Here is a 20,710-nt window from a genome sequence, read left to right as displayed (position 1 = left end):
TTAAAGAAAAACTAGGATGTAGGTAAGAGAATTAGAGTTTGGAGGTAGGATTTGTATGTTTGATTATGGGGTACAAGAAGATTGGGCACGAGAACGAATAACTTGATAAAAGCGGTGGATGATCATGCCTGCTGTATTTACCTTGTTTACCTTTACCATGATTATCAACGGTAATGGAAGGTGACACGGTGTCGCTACCTTTGTAGCTGATGGCGACTGCGGCAGAGGCAAATGGATCGGATAAACTTTGAAAATTTTGGTAGGAGTCTCGGAGAGGAAGGAATGTTGCTGTTGTTTGGGTGGGGTTCCAGGCGTGGCGCTGCTTTTGTGGACGTAAAAAAAATTAAAATGAATCATTTTTTCATAGGAAAAAATATTGAATGGTCCTGAATTTTCTAACCCGACGGAGTTACTTACGGATCTAGACATCAATTTACGAAAAAAATGTTGCGTTTTTAGTTGAACTTACCTGCAAAATTCAGTTTCTCTTGACATCGGGGATGGAGCCACGTTTAGTGATGTATGAGCTCAATTATGAAAAATATACATGAGCCCAGAACCAGTTCACAATTTTCACACTATAGCGTACTTTGTATAAATATCCGATCCAGATACCAGTCCATAGAGTGGATCTAAACTTTGATATGATCCGGTTCTACGCCTAATGGTCAGTGTCCAAGGACGACTTTAGCGCACCAGGGTTGTCCGCATCTATATATGGAAGTAGTTGCTCCATCTAGCGTATAGTGAAAAATGTGAAAGCGGACTGGTCAGTTTCTATCTACGTAGTATGCAAAATCTTCTACACAAACTGGACAACTTCTCCACTCGTATGGTGGACATGTCAGTGGAGGCTGCATCAACCCGTAAGCTAGCATATAGTAGACACTCCATTTGCTTTCCCCCAATATTCCATTCAGTCAAAAACTTTGGTCTAATTTCTTCTGCAATTGCTAATATCTCTGCCCAAGTAGGAGACTGCAATGTGTGCTCCGGACTTCCGCTTTTATTTATAGGGGTGGTTCACTTCTCAGGCTAGTAGATCCGATCCCTCAGCATCAGGTAACTGAGGTCATGTGACATCTGATTAGCGTGCTGCTCATGCCATTTTTCTGTTGCGCCGTTTGTGGTGTTCATGCTTGTTTAGCATCCTTGATGAGCTATCTCAGCTCCATCATATTAATGTACACCACAATCACCAAACGCACACGCACCTGAGCCCAAACAGATTTTACTTGCTCTCGGCCCATATTCCACCCGTGCACTTCTCTGGCCCAGTGTGGGTGAAATCTATTGTGCGGTGGTCTCAAAGCCCGAAGTTGGTCATTCCTATTGCCTGACTTGATTGTGTACCAATTCAATATTAAATTAATCCGTTTTCCTCAAAAAGAAAAATCACCCGAAGCTAAGCTCTATTAGCCTTTTATCTCCCATTCTTCAACTCAGATCAGGGGTAGAGAGATTCTTGGTTTTGTGTTTTAATTTTGAATGTTTGTACACATGCACACAGGTAGGTACCAGCTTGTTTTCCAAAGCCGCCACAGAAGATCATATTTGGTACTTTTAAAATGCGAGTTTAGCAACACACAAAGTCCTCCACGTCCTCCATGGATGAGAGCAGTCCCTCCATCTAGTGGCCAGCACACATAGAAGTGGTAAGTGCATGGGCCAGTTAAGCAAAACCTTTTGCACAAATGAGGTGGCTACTAAGAGCATATGCAGAGAGGTACGACAGCGGAGAATATGCAGAGGTACGGCATATAATTGGCATGGGCGGCAAGGTTCTTTGTGTGGAGTGGAGCAAGGAGTAGTGCTGCCAAACGGCGTTTCAGTGGCGTCCGCGCCTCAATTCCCGTGGTAGCATATGTTGCAGGCTCCATTTGTTTTTCCCCCAACGTCCCATTTGGACAAACTTTGGTTTCTTCGAATAGTAATGCTTATCTTGCTTATCTTTTCGGATCAAACACCAAGCTTAAAGTGTGCTTAGGCGATTCACTTCTCGGCTATAGATCCCTTAGCATTAGCAGACATCAAAGTGTGATCTGACTATTGTGCCGTTCATGCCATTTGAGTGTTGCGCCGTGTTGTGCTGTCCATGCCTGTAGCATGCTACCAAAGCTCCTCTAGTCTAGTTGGTTAGAGGAGCTGAGGTATGGTCCCCACGAGGTCGCGAGTTCAAATCCCAGGTGGGACGAATTTTTTGCCCGTGGGTAAAAAAAAATCCCCTCGCTGTGCTCGCCGCAAGGCTTGGCTCTCTCGGGCATGCGCCAGGGTTCGGGGGTTTTTCCGCAGCCGGGAGAAGCCGTGTTGCTTCCTCTTAATGAAAAACGGTGGGGTCCGTTCACCCCACCCCCTCGGGGCCGCGTTTTTTATGCCTGTAGCATGCTGGGATGAACCATTTTGTTTTCACCATGTTATTTTTTAGGAAACGTTTTCATCATATTAATTAATGTGAATATATCACCAAATGCATAACGTTGATGCAGAAGCACCAGGGTCCAAACAGATTTTATTTTATATACCCAACCACCATGGGCTGGTTGTTGATGATCAAAATTGGCACGGCTGTGCAGACCAAGATTGGTCTAGGTGACTTTTTAAAAATGCAGATTTGACTTCACCATTGCTTAGCTCTCGTCGAGACGATCAAAATGCATATATAGAACATCCGATTTAGACTTCGGATGAGAGAGTTATGATTTCAGGAAGACTCGACCCATACCTGGATCGGTCAGACCGGTTGGCTGGGGCAGTCAGATCAGTCCAGACAGCCCAGTTCGAGTAAGGATTATATTTTGACACGAAATTAATTATAGTTTTAACTCCTAATGGGGCAAGACCTCCCATCCCTATAAATATAAAGGGCAACGGCCGATTAAAATTATCCAATCGATCAAAATATATCAATCTATTACTTTTCATTATTTTGCATTACTTTTTGTCTTCTCCAAACCTTAGCTCTTGCAACCGCCGTATCTGTTTGTATAGATTGAAGTATGTAGTATGCAAAACCTTCTATCCAAACTGGACAACTTCTCCCGTCGTATGGTGGACATGTCAGTGGAGGGTGCCTCAATCCGTAAGCTAGCATATAGCAGACGCTCCATTTGTTTCCCCCAATATCCCATTCAGGTGAACTTTGGTCTAATTTCTTCTGCAATTGATAATATCTCTGCCCAAGCAGGAGACTACAATGTGTGCTCCGGACTTCTCCGCTTTTATTTATAGGGGCGGTTCACTTCTCAGGCTAGCAGATCCCTGATCAGCATCAGCAAATTGAGTTCACGTGTCATCTGATTAGCGTGTCACTTCTCACGCTTTTATTTATAGTTCATTTTTCTGTTGCGGCGTTTGTGGTGTTCATGCTTGTTTAGCATCCTGGATGAACCATGCATGTGCGCACACAATCTGGAAAATGAAACAATAGAACATCTATTCTTTTAATGCCCCATGGCCAGATTTACCCGGGGGATCGTTGGCTACTGCTTTGGGGCTAACAATGTACCCAAAAACCTACAGCAGTACAAAATCTGGATAGCCAAGTGGTTGCCTGGGGAAACCAAATGTATACCAGTGGGTGTGCATCGATATGTTGGGCGATTTGGAAATGCAGAAACAAAGCTTGCTTTGATAAGAAAGACCTGAGCAACCCAATCAAAATCATAATTTGTGCTAGCTCTTTCCTCACTTATTGGGCAGGTCTGTATGATGAAGCGACGCAGGTGAGGATCCCGGACGGTGTGCAACAACTGCTGGCGTGCGCACACAAGGTGTTGGCGACTCATCCTGGGAACTCATCGACCGTGCGACTGCTTCCCCCACCCTCTGATGAGGCACAAGATGATGACGGCTCCAACTGATGAAGAGTGGATTGGATCACGAAGCCCGGTCCCCTTTTGTCTTAGACTTTATATCTCCCCCTGTTTGAACTTCTTAAAACTGTAAACTCTGTAATAACTGCGGATGGTAACCTGGGAAGCCTGGGTTAATACTGCCGAGCTCTAGTCTGAAGCAGGCTAGTGGCTCGACCCCCCTCGACCCCTCTCCTCTTCTCCCCCCTCTTACTCCTCTCTCCTGGTTTCTGCGAATCTTAAACTCTGTATTTCCGTTACTGTAATGGAAATGGGTGGTGCCCGCATAAAAAAATGTGCGCACACAATCACCAAAAAGCACACGCACTTGCTCTCAGCTCACATATTATTCCACCCTTGCTCGGTGCACTCACCCTGGGGCACAGCGTGTGAACCCATGATAATGATATGGTCTCAAAACCAGAACTTGACGAGAGAGAGAGCCAGACAGACACACAGAGACGTGGATAAAGAAAAAAAAAGTTGCAGTTGATCTGGCTGGTTGCATGCTGATGTTTAGCATCCTGGACGAATTACGTACACAGTTTTATACAGTGTATGAGTGAAAAGAAAGCCAGCAAGTGTCCCAATGTCCCACTAACCCACTACCAAAGTCCGGCCAGTGACGGCAGTGAATTAAGAGGCTGATTTTCTTCTTCCTTCCTCTTTCTTTCTTCTTCCTCCCATTCCCCCTCCTCTTTTCTCCTCAAAAATGAAGGGGGCTCAATGGAGGGGGCTCCATTGTTTGTGGGAGTCTAGGGGGCTGGAACCCTCTAGACCCACTGCTGGATCCGCCCCTTGCCCGACCAACCGCATGCATCAATGTGTTATGGTAGTTAGGACGTGAAATGGTGGGAGGTCCAGAAGTAAGTACACGCCGTGTGACATTTATCCAATTATCCTTTCCCCTCTTAATGTCACTTCATTCTTTACTGGTCATCAACCCCTACATTTGTATGGGCCGGGCTAGGCACAAAATTTTTAGTTCATATCTAATAATATTTCGTGGGAAACGGTGACCCATGAGAGACGGAGCAGCACTGGCGCGACGGTTCTTAAAAATCGACAAAATCACCACATATGTCTCTTTCTCTTTTATGAAAACTCACGCACTTCTAGAAAATTAACATTGTTAATAACTCTTGGATGAAATCCATAAAAAAATATGAGCCTCCGATCCTTACCTAGTCAATAACTCAAAACCGGGTGGGTAATAATTTTCAAGCAGAAGATATATATCTTATCAACTGACATAAGTCTGTTTATATATGGCTAACAATTGTATGAATAACAATACGGTGGTTCATTTCAATTGAAGCCACAAAATATTTAACATGGAGAATTACGCAACACCGTGTGCTTCATCAAAATCCATAGACTAATACCAAGTTTAGCACAATGGATGCACGATGAAATATAACACACGTTCCTTGTATTGATCTAATGAAGTTTGGGAATGTTTTGGAACCCTGTTGTGACACCAAACAAATAGGCTTGCTCGGCTTGCTCACATAGGATGGCTCTTCTTAGAGGGTGATGTGGTTTAAGGCTTGGCAGCAGCACCGAAAGCGACAGTTATGGATTTTCGTTGTGATGCATGACCATCTTATAGTGCTGACGAGAAGCTTGGTGGCCTCACCAAACAGTGCATTCAGCATTGATCTTGGCACACAAGAACCACAATCTTATTTGACCTTGTAGAGTGGGTCGGTCAGTTCCTCCAATGTAAACTCAAACCTCCTGCACAAAGAAGCTGATTTGGATTTCTTCTCCTATTGCTTCTTTTTTGCTGCTCAAACAGGGAGCTATACTGTGCTCAGAACTTCCACTTATATTTATAGGTTGTACACTTCTCAGTTATTTCTAGATTCCGCATCATTAGCTAACGCCATGTGTCATCTGATTAGTGTGTGCCTTTCATGCCATTTGACTGTTGCGCTTCTGTGTTGTTCATGCTTGTTTAGCCTGCTGGATGAGTCGTTTCACTTTTCATCTTATTAATGTGCATATATGAGTATATCAGATTATTCAAAAGCACAAAATTAAAGCACCTGGACCGGTATTAAGTTTTTAGGGCCCGGGGCGAAACAAAAGGTTGGGGCCCTATATAGGCTATATATGATGACACCAGCAAACACGGCTGCGGACCGTGGAGCAAGGGCAACATGAACCAGCCATCCAGGGAGCCTCCTTTGTTGAAGAGATGAGGGGTAAGAATGTCCTTTCTTATGGCTGTGTAGGGAAAATAAAATTAGAATGGACTGAGAAAAGCAAAAAGGTATAGAAAACAAGATTGCGATGTTATTGATGGTAAATCGGCGAAGTAATTGTTGGGTGGTAAATCGGCGAGGCCATATGTTTGAAGTTGTAAATTGGCAAAAAGCTCCTTAAAAACGGATGCTCCAAGCCTTCACCAGTTCAACTGTGTGGGTTGCTGCGAGGGTTCCTATCTTCTGAAAGATAGATAAGCCATTTATCTTTAAAGTTTATTTTGGTCTAATTATTTACTGTAAACATGTTCAACATTTAGATATGATTAACTCAATATTTTGTTAAAAATGTTCAATATTTAGCTTCCAAAATGTTGACACTCTAAAAATGTTGAAATTAGAAACATAAAATATTGAAAATACTAAAATAGAAATGTTAAACAGTGTTTCTTCTCCGACGAGAAGGGCGCTTCTTCTCTGAAGGCGGCATGCGTGGGCGCGACGGTGCGCGGCGCGAAGCTGTGGGGCGCAGCGGCGCGCAGCAGAAGCTGCGGGGCGCGGTTGGCAGGCTAGGCCCTGTGCGGGGCGGCGACACAGCGGGTAGAGCTCGGCTCAAGGGGCAGCTGCGGCACACGGTAAGAAAGAGGCAGGAGGAGGTAGAAGGTTAAAGTTGACAAGATTCAACGTATGTGCGGGGCGGCGACACAGCGGGTAGAGCTCGGCTCAAGGGGCAGCTGCGGCGCACGGTAAGAAAGAGGCAGGAGGAGGTAGAAGGTTAAAGTTGACAAGATTCAACGTATGGGATGATGATTTGTAGGGATCTCAAACACTTAAACGCTTAAACATGGAGAAGAAAATTTGCTACTGGGACTTGGGCTGGTCTGGGACGGCATACTATTGGGCAGCCCGACCATCTCTCACACGGATGCTCCACCCAGGCTAGGGTTGCGGCGGCGCCGCCACCCGCCGCCCACCCGCACCCCATGGACCCAAGCCGCCGAGCGCCGGCCGTGAAGATGGAGCCGCCGGGTCCCATTTCTAAAAGGAGGCAGACGGATTCAGGGGAGCTAGAGGTCGGCGCCGGAGCTGGGTGGAGGTACCGAATCCCCAGCCTCCAGCGCCGCCATCTCCACCAAGCGATGAAGGCGGCGGCGTCGACGGCGTCGACAAGGGCCCAACAGCCTCCTATGCCTACTTTTGGTTATTATTATTTGTCAATTGCGAACCTGGATGGAACTTGTATGTGGCTCATTTTGGTTACTATAATGTGTGGAACTTTATGCGTGCTGGTGGTGGCTAGGCTAACTGCCTGGTGACATTTGACAAGTGAATGTTTGAACTTGGTAGTTCTAGTGTTTGGTAATGTATTTCACTTTGTGTATGAACTAATGCCAATGTCAAGTACTTCTGTCTTTGTGTCCTACCTATCAGTTGTTGTTTCTGTTATTTGCGTCATTATATATATGAGTAAATTCCCTGTATGCCATTGGAAAATGTAACCCATCCCTTCTATGCCATTGAAAATTACCTCATCCCTTCAATGCCATTGTTTTTAATTTTCCATTCCCTCTATGCCATTGGTGTCAAAAATACTAACGGAGCAGTTAAACTGAAAGACAAAAAGACAATAATACCCCTGGCTCCTATTCCTTGCCCTCTCTCTACTACCACTGACGTGTGGGACCCACACATCAGATTAATCTTCAACCTTGAACCCATCGGATCCACGATGGCGACGGAGGGCCCGGCGCGCGCGGCGGAGGCCCGTGCTGCCCCTCCGACGCGGCCGCCGTCGCGCGAGCCGCCGCACGCGTCGCGCCCTCCGTCGGGCCCCTGCCGCGGCCGCCGTCAAGCGGGCCACCACGCGCGCCGCGTCCTTCGCCACCGACCGCACCCTCCGCCGCATCCCTGCTCCGGCGCCGTCACGCGCTGCGTCCTCTGCCGCGGGCCACGCCGCGTCCTCCGCCGCGGGCCGCGCGCGCCCGGTCCTGCTCGCCGCGATGGGAAGAGGCGGAGGACCCGGCACCGCGCCCTGCCCCTCCGCATGCACGCCGAGCTCCGGCCGCCGGCAGAGGAAGCAGGGACCGCAGCCGCCGTGCGAGCCCGCCGTGCGAGCCCGCCGTAGCTCGCCATGGCCGGCGCGAGCGGAGGGAGGGAGGGAGGAGGGGGCGCGCGCGGCCGGCCAGCGGGAGGGAGCAAAGAAGGGGAGGCCGTCCGCCGCCGTCCCGCTAACCGCCGCCACAGCGGCCCCATGCCGCGGCCGGGGGAGGGGAGGCGAATAGCCGGGGGCAGGCGTGCTCGCGCAGGCCGGCAGCGCTCCGAGGAGGACGGCAGCGCGCCGGCGGGAGGCGTGGCCGGACCAGCCATGGCCACGCGTGGCTCTGGCCGCCGCCGCCATCCCCGCAGCTCGCCATGGCCACGCGCGGCTCCGTCCCCGAGCAGGGGAGGGGGCGGCACGCGGGTCCGCGGCTCTCCGAGAGGCCAGGCAGGGGAGGGAGAACGGAGAGGGAGAGAAGAGGCGGAGGGGAGGGAGGAGCAGCATCGCCTCCTCCCTTGCCGCCGGGCGGGCGAGTGCGGCCCTCCTCCCTCGCCGCTGGGCGAGCTCCACGCCGCCGCGCGGGCGGGCGAGCTGTGGGCCGGGCAAGCGCGCCCCTCCTCCCTCGCCGTTGGGCGAGCTCGCGCTGCCGCCCCTCCTTGTCTTCCTCCCTACCCGCGGGGGACCCCGGCGGCGGCGAGCTCCGCCGAGCTCCTTGAGCCTGCGCGCGCCTCGCCATGGCCGCAGATCCGCGCGGCGGCGGAGCTCGATGGCCGCTACCTCCCCTGCGGCCGGCGGCGGCCTCATGCGCAGTGAATCGAGGCGGCGAGCACGCGCGGGCGCAGCCGTGGGCGTGCACGAGCGGCGAGCGGAAGGCGGCCCGCGTGCGTGCGCGGCGGAAGGCGGCGGGGGGAGCGCGTCGAGGCGTGGCGGGATGGCGGCCGGGTGAACTGCGTCGAGGGGCGGGGCGCTCGGGGAAAAAATTGTGGTGAGGAAACGGAGGGGTATTATTGTCTTTTCCCCTGTACCTTTTAACGGATCTGTTAGAGAAATTAACGGCAATGGCATGGAAGGGATGTAAAATTATAAATGATGGCATAGAAGGGATGAGGTAATTTTCAATGGCATAGAAGGGATGGGTTATATTTTTAAATGGCATACAGGGAATTTACTCTATATATATTCACTACTGAACTCGTGCTGCATTGTTGCTTTATTGGCATAGTTCAGACATTCATGTGAATGTCCTTTATTGTGCTTGTTAACGGGCACGGGCAACCCATGGGCGACCCAATACCCGGCGGGCACGGGTCTGGGCTTAAAAATACGTGATGGCCATGGGTATTTTTGCGGGTTTGATTCCTGCCTCGCGGACACGAGTTTGGATTGGCAAAATCCGACGGGCGTGTGCCCGTTGCGAACCCTGATTCCTGGGTTGCTGCTACTGGGACTTGGGCTGGTCTGGGCCGGCATACTATTGGGCAGCCCGACCATCTCTCACACGGATGCTCCACCCAGGCCAGGCTAGGGTTGCGGCGGCGCCGCCACCAGCCGCCCACCCGCATCCCATGGACCCAAGCCGCCGAGCGCCGGCCGTGAAGATGGAGCCGCCGGGTCCCATTTCTAAAAGGAGGCGGACGGATTCGGGGGAGCTAGAGGCCGGCGAGTCCCCGCCGGTGGCGGCAGAAGCCTCGGAGGTACCGAATCCCCAGCCTACAGCGCCGCCATCTCCACCAAGCGATGAAGGCGGCGGCGGCGGCGACGGCGTTGACTACATCAGCGGCCTCCCCGACACCATCCTCGGCGAAATCATCGCGCTCCTCTCCACCAGGGACGCCGCCCGCGTCCAGACCCTCGCCTCCCGGTGGCGCCACATCTGGCGCGCCGCCCCTCTCAACCTCGACGGCGGCGAGCTCCCCGACGCCGACGAGGCCCTCGCCGGGGCCGTCTCCCGCATCCTCGCCGACCACCCCGGCCCCGGCCTCCGCTTCTGCATCCCGTCGCACCTCGTCGTCAACCACCCCGCTACTGTGGACGCCTGGCTGCGCTCCCCGGCGCTCGACGGCCTCCAGGAGCTTGACTTCAGTTGGAGCCGGTTTGAATGGTCGCGCCGAGAGCCGCCGCCGTCTACTTTCCGCTTCGCGGCCACCCTCCGTGAGGCTACCTTTTGCCAGCTCGACCTCCCGGATGCCACGGTTGATGCGCTTCACTTCCCCCGGCTCACGCACCTCGCACTTCGACATTCCAGCATGTCCAAGCGCTCCCTGCACACCATGATTTCCAGTTCCACCTGCCCTGTCCTGGAATGCTTGCTGCTCGAAGACTGCTACGGGTGCCGCCGGCTCCGGGTTACCTCAAACAGCCTCAGAAGCATTGCCGTCAGTGCTCAATGCCATGCCGGCAAGCCCCGGTTAAAGGAAGTCATCCTTGTCAACGCCCCTTCCCTTGAAAGGTTCCTCTATATTAGCATAAACGAGGCAATCAATGTGTCTGTAATTATTGCGCCGAAACTGGAGACCTTAGGCTGTCTTGATGATGAGCTCGATTCCTCCAGACTCGTGTTTGGCACCACGGTTCTTCAGGTAGCTACTGCATTCTAGTTTCTTCCCAACTAAAGGCGGCTATGTATTGTTTTGGTTACAGAGAAATTTCATATCATCTGCATATGGCCTGATGGTATGTTCTTTTTATGCTTGATTTAGGGATTCCTTGTTGTGAGCTTGACTACGGTGGTGCGCAGTGTCAAGATTCTTGCTCTCAAATCACTTTATATTAAACTTGATACGATTATTGACTTGATGAAATGTTTTCCATGTTTAGAGAAGTTGTACATCAAGGTTAGTTTCACAGTTCTCGAGTTCATCCCTGTTCTTTTCATTGGCTTGTTGCTAGATATGCCAATCCTTGTACCAGCAATGTGGTTTGAGTTTCCCCATTTTAATCTGTCTGCTTTGTAGTCTTGTGTTTCAGGCCAAGAAATGAATCGCTGGCGTCGTAAACATAAGGATTTCATTAAATGCTCTGATATCCGTCTCAAGACAATAGTGTTGGAGCAGTATCAAGGCATTAGATCACAAGTCAACTTTGCCTCATTCTTTCTATTGAATGCGAGAGAGCTAGAGTTAATGACACTTGAGGTTGAAAGCGAAGATTACAATGAGGAGTTTTTTGCAGAACAACATAGGATGCTTCAGATGGAGAAAAAGGCTTCAAAAGGTGCTCGGTTACATTTTACGGCAAATGGATGTCAGCGTTTTCTTATGCACGTTGACCATATCCGTGATTTGTCTATAACCGATCCCTTTGAATGTAGATGTTAAAATTAGCCTTGGTCGTGACCCTTTTATGATTTTTCCTTTGCACTCTCATTTGGTACTTTATTTAAACAACTGTGTCATGACTGTAGCAGGCTGGCAATTAGATGCTATCTTTTCAATGTATTGTAGCAACTAAGGTTACCAAGTGGTGATATTCATTTCTTCTACTTCCGCATCATTGTGACAGGCCAGCTGCACAATTATTCTCAATTTTTCATTTGGAGCTTGTCTACTGTAGTTTTGTAATGGATTAATGAGCTAGGATTGCATTGAATTACTCCTAAGGCAAACCCTTGGAAAACTTTGGGAGGATTCACTTTTGGTTTGAGTGTGAATTTTGGAGGATATATGTCACCTTCTATTTGATGGATAATAAGATGGTTTCAATAATTTCAGACTCATTTCTTAAAATGTCCTGCCTACTTAGCGGCCGACCATTTTGCTTAATAATCTCGTTAATTTTGTTACTGCTGCCTGACCTTTGGATGCCTTTCTGGACTCTGTTAAACTTTTTCTTTTGATCAGGATTAGTTATTCTGGGCTGATTTTTTCATTTAACCAAATCCATTGGTAGAAAAATAATGGATACTACTGATTGTCTTTGGTGCCATTTAGTATTGGCTGGTGGCTTCAGCGGGTACTAAGTTGCCACTCACTCCTTGCCTTGCGGTGGTGCACTTTAGTGCCAGCTAGTGGCTCTAGCCAATACTAAATATCTCCCAGGGGTACTATAGCTTCGGTCTGGTACTAAATGGGCACGTTAGTACCGGACCAAAGCTATGACTGGTACTAACGGCTGCGGACGAATGAGCTATTTTCGGGCAGTGCCTGCAAAACAAGTTTGGCGGGAGTGAGGTGTACAAACAAGGTCGGCGTGTTTTCATCTAATTTCTGAGCAATTTGTTTTTGTCTACATCGCGTGAGGAGAGGACAACATACTCCTACAGTATATAGGAAAGTAAATGGCTGGGACAGTTTGTTGTGATCTGCTAAGAGCTCCACCGTGAAGCATGCCGTAGAGTCGAATTGCAAGAAGTAAGTCAGTTGATCTTTGCACTAATGATTTAACTTATCTTTAGCAGCAAGTCATACCACAGCAGCCACTACCGGAAACCCCACCTTTGCCGAGTGCCTAGTGGCATGGTTTTTATGGCGTCGCCTAGGCGATGCCTAGTCGTCTAGGCGTTTTTTGAATTGGGGCGTCTCCCTCGCCACGCCTTTGGTGCGTATGGCGTCGCCTCGCCCGCCAAGGCGTCGGGGGGACGCCACACGAGCGGAAGGCGGACGCGTGCGCGGGAAAAAAACGCGCCATCCCCTTGCGCGCGCAGGGGAAAAGGCGGGAAATCGCCTGCCTATACTCCCGCGCGCGGGCCGCCGCATCGCTGCAACGTGGGAAAGGAGAGAGAGGTGGAAAGAGAGAAGAGGGGGGAGGGGGGAGAGAACAGGGCGGCGACCTGGAATCCGACGGCGCGCGCTTGCTTCACCCGTTCGCCGATTCAGCTGCTCCACGAGTCCACGGCCTCTGCTCCGCCCATCTGCCGGCTGGACCACGGGCTACGGACTCTGTTCCGCCCATCCGCCGGCAGGACCACGGCCTGCGGCCTCTGCTCCACCCGTCCACCGACCGTCCACCCATCTGCGATTGAAGCCCGAGCCGACCTGTGCTCAGCCCGTCGTCCTGTCCGCCGATTGACGCCTGCAGACCGGCGCCCGCGCCCCGCGTCTCCAGCCTCTGCTACCGATTGAAGCCTCCGCCTGCAGATCGACGCCTCCAACCTCTGGAGCTCTGCCCCCATCGATTTGTGGCTGATTCCTTCCTCTGCTCCGCCTCTGCCAGAGCCCAGAGGTATGTCTCTCCCTTCCGGCCCTCCCCCCTCTGTTCTCCCTTCACGCCCTTGGGTGCTTGGACTAGGATATACTCTGGTAGTGCTCCTGTGTGCCTATATGCTACTTGTTGATGGCTGCAATGTGCTCTGCTCTATGCTCTGTTCTGCTATCTAGATTAAGGTATGTGTATGGCGTCGCCTCGCCGCACGCCATACTCGCCTAGGCGTCTGGAAGGGGGTGAGTCGCCTCGCCTCGCCTTATCGCCGTAAAAACCATGCCTAGTGGTTTGCCCGTAGCGACTACAATCGGAGAAGATAAAACTATGTAGGGGTCTTTTGCAAATGTTTGCTAATGCGGCACCACGTGGCATGCCACTTCGGCGTCAGAAGCTGGTGTGGCACGTTTGGGACCTTGAATGAACCACTTAACATGGTTTAGAGATTCAGATGAATGATTTGAGAGTTTAGGGTCCTAGATGAAACTTCGGAACAAAGTTTGGAGCGTGGAGTGTAATTTACTCCTGCATTTATATGCACGTGTACCAATATATGCATCATATGTGTGTGTATGAATCGATGTATGTATGTATTTATATGTGTGCAACACATATGTCACACCCGGTTTTAAAAGAAAACCGAATGTATAACTATATGTATGCCAGGATCAAGTTTCATACATATAGTGACGTCATAATGGCACAATGAGCAACAATGTCACGTAAAAGAGACTTACAACGATAAAAAGGTCTATCAGAGATCCACAGCTTCAACTGGAAACAACAGCTCCACACTTCACAGGCAATGTTGCGTACGTCTAGAACTCAGCAACATCTTCAACATACTTCAAGCAACTTTCTCTTCTCTGAGCAGTGTGGTTATAGTAAGGGTGAGCACATGTCGTACTCAGCAAGTATATTGGAAAATAAATGACATGCAAGGCTAAATCAAGGAATAAGGCTGGCTGAATAAGCGGTAAGCATTTTAATAACAATTGAGTATTAAGAACCTATTTACTAGCATGTGTGAAACCATCCCACATTTATGAAAAAGATATTGATAACCAAATGAATCTTGGAACAATTTACAACTGAATTAACACAATGATTTCAATTAAATAGACATGTGAGGGTCCGAGCCGCTCTTGACCGTGAGCACGGCTGATATACCAGTTTTTACTCTGCAGAGGTTGCACACTTTACCCACAAGTCGCGTAAAAGTTCAAAAGAACTTTGGACCCAACCATGTTGTGCTAGCTAGGCACAATACCACACTTTCTTAGGTGTGATTGCATAGGGACGCTACAAGGCCTTTACAAAGACTCCCTAACCAGTAGTAGCCCGCTAAGATTCCAGCAGCTGCGTGAGTGAACCTCCCTGAAGCGTCCCCTCATAAGAGAAGACTTAAATGTGATACAAAGCACCAGTCCCAGGAGGCTGATGCCACATTTATTACATCAGATGGTTCAAAACCGTACAAACCTTGGAGGACACTCGATACAGATGATGATAATTATTAACCAAGCTACAACATAACACCAGACCGCAAACCACATAGGGTCTACTACGGGCTCAGAGTACTGCGACAGCGGAGGCATCTCAACGGGGCCGGTTCCACAGGCAAGGTTGGGTGTAGAACGATAACCCTACTCGGCGTCGTCTGGAACGAAGTCCGGGTCTTCTTCTGTAAAAAGTGAGAATGGGGTGAGTACGAACGTACTCAGCAAGTCCAACCACACCCACGGAGGGGTTACCACAGAATAATATGCATAGGTAAATCAAGGATAAGGTTACGGTTTAATTTGCAGAAAAACGACATTTTATGCAGGGGTTCATTTTACGGAAAACCTTTTAGAAAATCAGTTTTTGCAGTAACACAGAGTTCAGGTTTTAAAACTGCTACCGGACTCCCCGTCCGTCGTAGCACACGGCACAACTGCCGGAACCAATTCCAAAAACAACTCACACCAGCCCATCCCAAAGAAACACTAGTTATGTGACCACACCGTAACTCGCCCAATACCGTGGGCACGGACTATTCGAATAGGTTCTTAACTCTGCAGAGGTGTGCAACTTTACCCACAAGTAGGATACCACAACTCGAACACCGTCGTGTCGGTGTAGATCCCAACATAGCCATTACCCACCATAGCTAAGCCTGACTAGCCATCACGGGATGTACCAAGGGGTCATCGACCGTTCACTTAGGTATAACCGGGCATAAGTCACTCGGGGCTTATCCCTTTTCCTTAGTCACCCGTTGCTCTCAGCTCTCCTGATGGCTACCACACCAACTAGTGGGATTTATGCTACGCCGTTGCCCATTCAACGGTCGAGTGGTTTGCACGAAAGTGGAGTTAGGTGAGATGACACACCAACTCGGTCCTTAGACACGACAAGATGGATATCTCCCTTCATTGCCCTGCCACATTGGCACGAGCACACCAAATGGCAAATCCGTGGATATGCCACCCATCCCGTCTACACTTTCTTTACAAAAACACCACATTTATCCCATCCCACACGCACACATTTTCTTTATAAAACAAATCGTATTATGAGTAAAGTCCTAAGCATTCTAATATCGATTAACGTCCAAGCAAAATCGGACGTTAATCTAGGTGGTCAAGGAATGGTCATCACAAATCAAGGGGTGGCTATCCAACCGTGTTTTCATGCAAGCAAAACATATGCAATTTTATTAAAACAGGCCATTTGGTTGTGTTCATAAAAACTAGGACAGAAACATGCATCAAAGGATGGGATTGAACTTGCCGTCTTCGTAGCCTTCGGGGAAGTCCTGTCCTTCGGGCTCGGGGTCGCGGAACTGGTCCTCGTTCTCCTGCTCACAGTACTGCTCGTTGACGGGCTCTCCTTCGTGCACTCCGCGGTCTACAGCACACACAAACAAGCTTCCAATCAATACAAGATCTACCGTTGAGCTCGAATCGGAATCGCATAAAATATAGAGATAGAAGTGACATCTTCGAGTGGTTTGGTAATAGCGCGGCCCGAAACTATAATAGAAGTGACATGATAAAGTTTGGGGTCAATCGGAGTTGTTTCGGCGCATGAAAATAACAGGTTTTGTAAGGGCTCAGGGCTAGATTAGGAAGCGGGGGCCTACTTGTAATTATTTTCTTGAGAAGGGAGGGGTCTGATTGCAATTTCCAGAAATATTTGGGTTAAACTGGAATGGTCAAGGGCATACTTAGAATTATGTTTTTAAGTGAAAGGGTTTTCTTGAAAATAAAACAAAGGACCGGGTCCTTTTTGAAAAGGAAGATTATAAGGACAAGGGTCCTTTAATAGAATGGGAGGAGAGGGGGGGCCTAAATGCAAAACGGCCATTCATCCCCTTCCTCCCATCGCAAAACAGGGGAGGGGGCGCCGGCTTGCCGGCGGCGGCCATCCCGGCCGCTCCAGGCTCCGGGGGTGGCCATGGACCGGGGAACAAGAGAGAGGGGGGTTCGGGAATCGATCCCCGGCCTCACCTCGGGCTAGGGTGGCGTGTAGAGGCGGGGCGACGGGAGCAGGCGGCGGCGGGCTGGAGTAGCTGCGGCGGCGGCGCTGCGGGCTGAAAGAGGAGGCTAGGGTCGGCGGTGAGGTGGCGTGGATGGCCGTGGAGCTCGGGGGGGGGTCCTTTTATAGCCCAGCGAAGGCGGTGCGGCGGCGTGAGTAGGTGTGGCCGGTGAGGTGGCCCGGCGAGCGGCGCGGGGCGGAGTAAAGGCGCGCGGCCGTCCGCGTGCGTCGTGACGCGGCGTGCGGCGGGGGCGGCGAGGCCGTCGTCGAGCACGTGGGGCGGCGCTGTTCAGCACAGTGATGGCGCGAGCGGCGAGGCAAGGCACGGCGAGCGGCGCTGCGGGCGCACGTGGGCGCGTGCGGGCCGAGCAGGGCACCAGCAGCGGGTGTCGCGGCGCCGAGCGGGGCGGGGGCAGTGGCGTGTGCACGGACGCCACGGCGCGAGCAGCGCGCGCGTGTGCGGGGCCAGGGCAGCGCCAGCGGCGGGCGGCGCGCGGCGTGGCCAGGCGCGCGACAGGGGAGGGAGGAGAGGAGAGAGGGGAGGAAGGGAGAAAAAAGAAAGAAAAGAGAAAAAAGGGTGAAGGGAAAAAGGAAAAGAAAATAGGAAAAAGAATTAAAGAAAAAGGAAATGGGGAAAAGGGAGGGAGAGAAAGGAAAAAGGAGGGGGAGGGGCGGTGCGCGCCAGCGGCGACCGCGGCCGCGGTCGGCCACGCGTGGCGTGCGGGCCGCGGGAGGTGGGGCACGCGGTCGGAGGGGAGAGAGGAAAAAGGAGGGGGCGGGATTCGCGGCGGCTGGTCACGACGCGTCGCGTCGGATGGAAAGGAGACGAGACGTGGATTGAATTCGGGTGTCGGATCAGATCTCCGTGGATCGGGAGATCGGAGCAGGAGGGTTTCCGGGAAGTTAGGGTTAGGGTTCGAGTCGAGCTCAACAACAAAAACAAATTTAGTGCATGATTTATTTTGGTGAGTTTTCGGGATGTCACAAACCTACCCCACTTAAAATGAATTTCGTCCTCGAGATTCGGCTGGGTCCTAAACAGGTGGGGAAACTCCTTCTTCAGAGCGTCTTCTCGTTCCCACGTCGCTTCTTCTACTCCGTGTCTGCTCCACTGGACTCTGCATATCCGTACTTCAGAGTTTCTGGTCCTCCTGGTGACCGTGTCGAGAATCTTGACCGGTACTTCTTGATATCGTAGGTCTGGCTGTAGGTCTATCGTTTCTACTGGCACGTGCTCTGCCTCGGGTACTCTCAAACATCTTCTTAGCTGTGAGACGTGGAACACCGGATGTATATCTGACATTTCTTCTGGCAGTTCCAAACGGTATGCTACTGCTCCAACTTTCTTCAGAACTCGATATGGTCCAATGTACCGAGGGGCCAATTTTCCTTGTACCTGAAATCTTCGGGTTCCTCGAATGGGTGATACCTTGAGATACACAAAATCCCCTGGACTGAAACTTATTTCCCGCCTTTTCTTGTCAGCGTAACTCTTCTGTCGGGACTGGGCTGCTTTCAGCTTTTCTCTAATCTCGGCCACCCTTTCTTCTGCTTCCTTTATGAAGGCGGGACCGACTAGAGCACGTTCCCCAACTTCTGACCACATCAGAGGGGTTCTGCACTTCCTTCCGTAAAGAGCCTCGAACGGCGACATGCCCAAGCTTGCTTGATACCCGTTGTTGTATGAGAACTCGGCATAGGGTAAACTCTGTTCCCAATCTTTGCCGTAGGTGAGAACACATGCTCTCAGCATATCTTCCATAATCTGATTCACCCTTTCTGTCTGACCATCTGTCTGTGGGTGATAAGCGGAGCTAAAGTCTAGTTTGGTGCCCATGGCTTTATGCAAGCTTCTCCAAAATCTAGAGGTGAACTGGGTCCCTCTATCCGAAACAATTCGACTAGGCACGCCATGCAACTTTACTATATTCTCCACGTAGAGCTTGGCTAGCTTTTCTCCGCCATAGTTGGTCCGTACGGGTATGAAGTGAGCCGCTTTAGTGAGTCGGTCCACTATTACCCATATGGAATCATGTCCTTTCTGGGTTCTGGGCAAGCCTACTACAAAATCCATCCCTATCTCATCCCATTTCCAAACTGGAATGGGTAGGGGTTGCAACAATCCTGCCGGCTTCTGGTGTTCAGCTTTGATCCTCTGGCAAGTATCGCAATGGGCGACGAATCGTGCAATATCTGCCTTCATCCCATTCCACCAATATTTCTGTTTTAAATCCATATACATTTTGGTGGATCCTGGGTGAATAGAGTAGGCTGAGTTGTGGGCTTCATCCATGATTATTTGCCTGAAATCTCCTTTCTGGGGCACACAAATTCTATCTTTATACCACAACGTTCCCTGATTATCCACTCTAAAGTCTGGTGCCTTATTTTCTCCGGTCTGTCTCCGGATTTCCATCAGTCCCTTGTCCGATCTCTGGGCTTTCCTGATTCTTTCTTCTAGAACGGATTGAACGTTCAGCACTTGGCTGGAGCCTCGAGGGACAATGTGCACATTCAATCGTGCCATTTCCTCTTGTAAATGGTCGTTCTTGGGCCCGTAGGATTTCCGACTTAGGGCATCGGCTACTACATTTGCTTTACCAGGGTGATAGTGAATTTCCAAATTATAGTCTTTGACCAATTCCAGCCATCTTCTTTGTCTCAAGTTCAAGTCTGGCTGGGTGAAGATATACTTCAGACTCTTATGGTCGGTAAAGATTTCGCACTTATTTCCAATTAAATAATGCCTCCAAATCTTAAGTGCGTGCACTACGGCTGCAAGCTCCAAATCATGGGTCGGGTAGTTTTGCTCATGGGTCCTGAGCTGACGGGAAGCGTATGCAACGACTTTCCCATCTTGCATCAGCACACAACCCAATCCTTGTCGGGACGCATCACAATAGATGACAAAATCCCGATGAATATCCGGCAGGGTTAGCACTGGGGCTGTCGTCAATCTTCGCTTCAACTCCTGGAAGCTCCTCTCACACGACTCCGTCCAGGTGAACTTCTTTTCTTTCTTGAGCAGCTCTGTCATGGGCCGGGCTATCTTAGAAAATCCCTCTATAAATCTTCGATAATACCCCGCTAATCCGAGAAAACTTCTGATCTCACCGACATTGGTGGGTTGCTGCCAGTTGGATACTGCTTCGACCTTCTCGGGGTCCACTGCTACTCCTTCCGCGGTCAGAATGTGACCAAGGAAAGCTACTTTCTCCAGCCAGAACTCACACTTGCTGAATTTGGCATATAGCCTATGCATTCTTAGCTTTTCCAAAACTACCCTCAGGTGCTGCTCGTGTTCCTGAATACTCTTTGAGTAAATAAGTATGTCGTCAATGAAGACTACGACAAACTTATCTAGCTCGTCCATAAACACCTTGTTCATGAGGTTCATGAAATAGGCAGGTGCATTTGTCAGTCCAAAAGACATTACTGTGAACTCAAACTGTCCGTATCGGGTGACAAAGGCTGTCTTCGGAATGTCGCTTTCCTTAATCTTGAGCTGAAAATATTCGGACCTTAGGTCAATCTTGGAAAAGTACTTGGCTCCTTTTAATTGATCGAAAAGATCATCGATCCTGGGAAGGGGGTACTTATTCTTGATAGTGACCTCGTTTAGTGCCCGGTAATCTACACATAGCCTCATACTTCCATCCTTCTTCTTGACAAATAGAACCGGGGCTCCCCAAGGAGACGAACTTGGCCTGATGAAGCCAATTCGTTGCAGTTCCTCTAATTGTTTCTTTAATTCTGCCAACTCGGTGGCTGCCATCCTATAAGGTCTCTTGGCTATAGGGGCAGTTCCAGGAACAAGATCAATGACAAATTCTATGTCCCTATCTGGTGGCATACCGGGAAGTTCTTCGGGGAAGACATCGGGATATTCATTCACTACTGGGACTTCTTCCAAGGACTTGGCTTCCATGCTGAATACCATCGGGTTTGCTCCA

General features: G+C 50.2%; 1 protein-coding gene across 1 annotated transcript; it reads left to right on the top strand.

The window, feature by feature from the left end:
* The first annotated feature begins 9,559 nt into the window (after nucleotides 1–9,559).
* On the top strand, nucleotides 9,560–11,753 carry LOC120667549 (putative F-box/LRR-repeat protein At5g02700). Its single transcript, XM_039947606.1, has 3 exons — nucleotides 9,560–10,678; nucleotides 10,799–10,933; nucleotides 11,054–11,753. Exons 1-3 carry the CDS (start codon nucleotides 9,602–9,604, stop codon nucleotides 11,414–11,416), a joined length of 1,575 nt encoding a protein of 524 aa, XP_039803540.1. The 5' UTR covers nucleotides 9,560–9,601; the 3' UTR covers nucleotides 11,417–11,753.
* The last annotated feature ends 8,957 nt before the right edge of the window (nucleotides 11,754–20,710 follow it).

The sequence above is a fragment of the Panicum virgatum genome, chromosome 2K (assembly GCF_016808335.1).
Source record: "Panicum virgatum strain AP13 chromosome 2K, P.virgatum_v5, whole genome shotgun sequence".
NCBI lineage: Eukaryota > Viridiplantae > Streptophyta > Magnoliopsida > Poales > Poaceae > Panicum > Panicum virgatum.
The sequence above is the reverse complement of the archived record's forward strand: the minus strand, read 5'-3'. Positions and strand labels throughout refer to the sequence as shown.

Bases quoted from the DNA above. Each gene is read 5' to 3' on its own strand.
- LOC120667549 (XM_039947606.1), top strand. From the start codon at position 9,602: ATGCTCCACCCAGGCCAGGCTAGGGTTGCGGCGGCGCCGCCACCAGCC. The intron at 10,679-10,798 runs GTAGCTACTGCA...TGCTTGATTTAG, and splicing joins TTGGCACCACGGTTCTTCAG to GGATTCCTTGTTGTGAGCTT. The intron at 10,934-11,053 runs GTTAGTTTCACA...TCTGCTTTGTAG, and splicing joins TAGAGAAGTTGTACATCAAG to TCTTGTGTTTCAGGCCAAGA.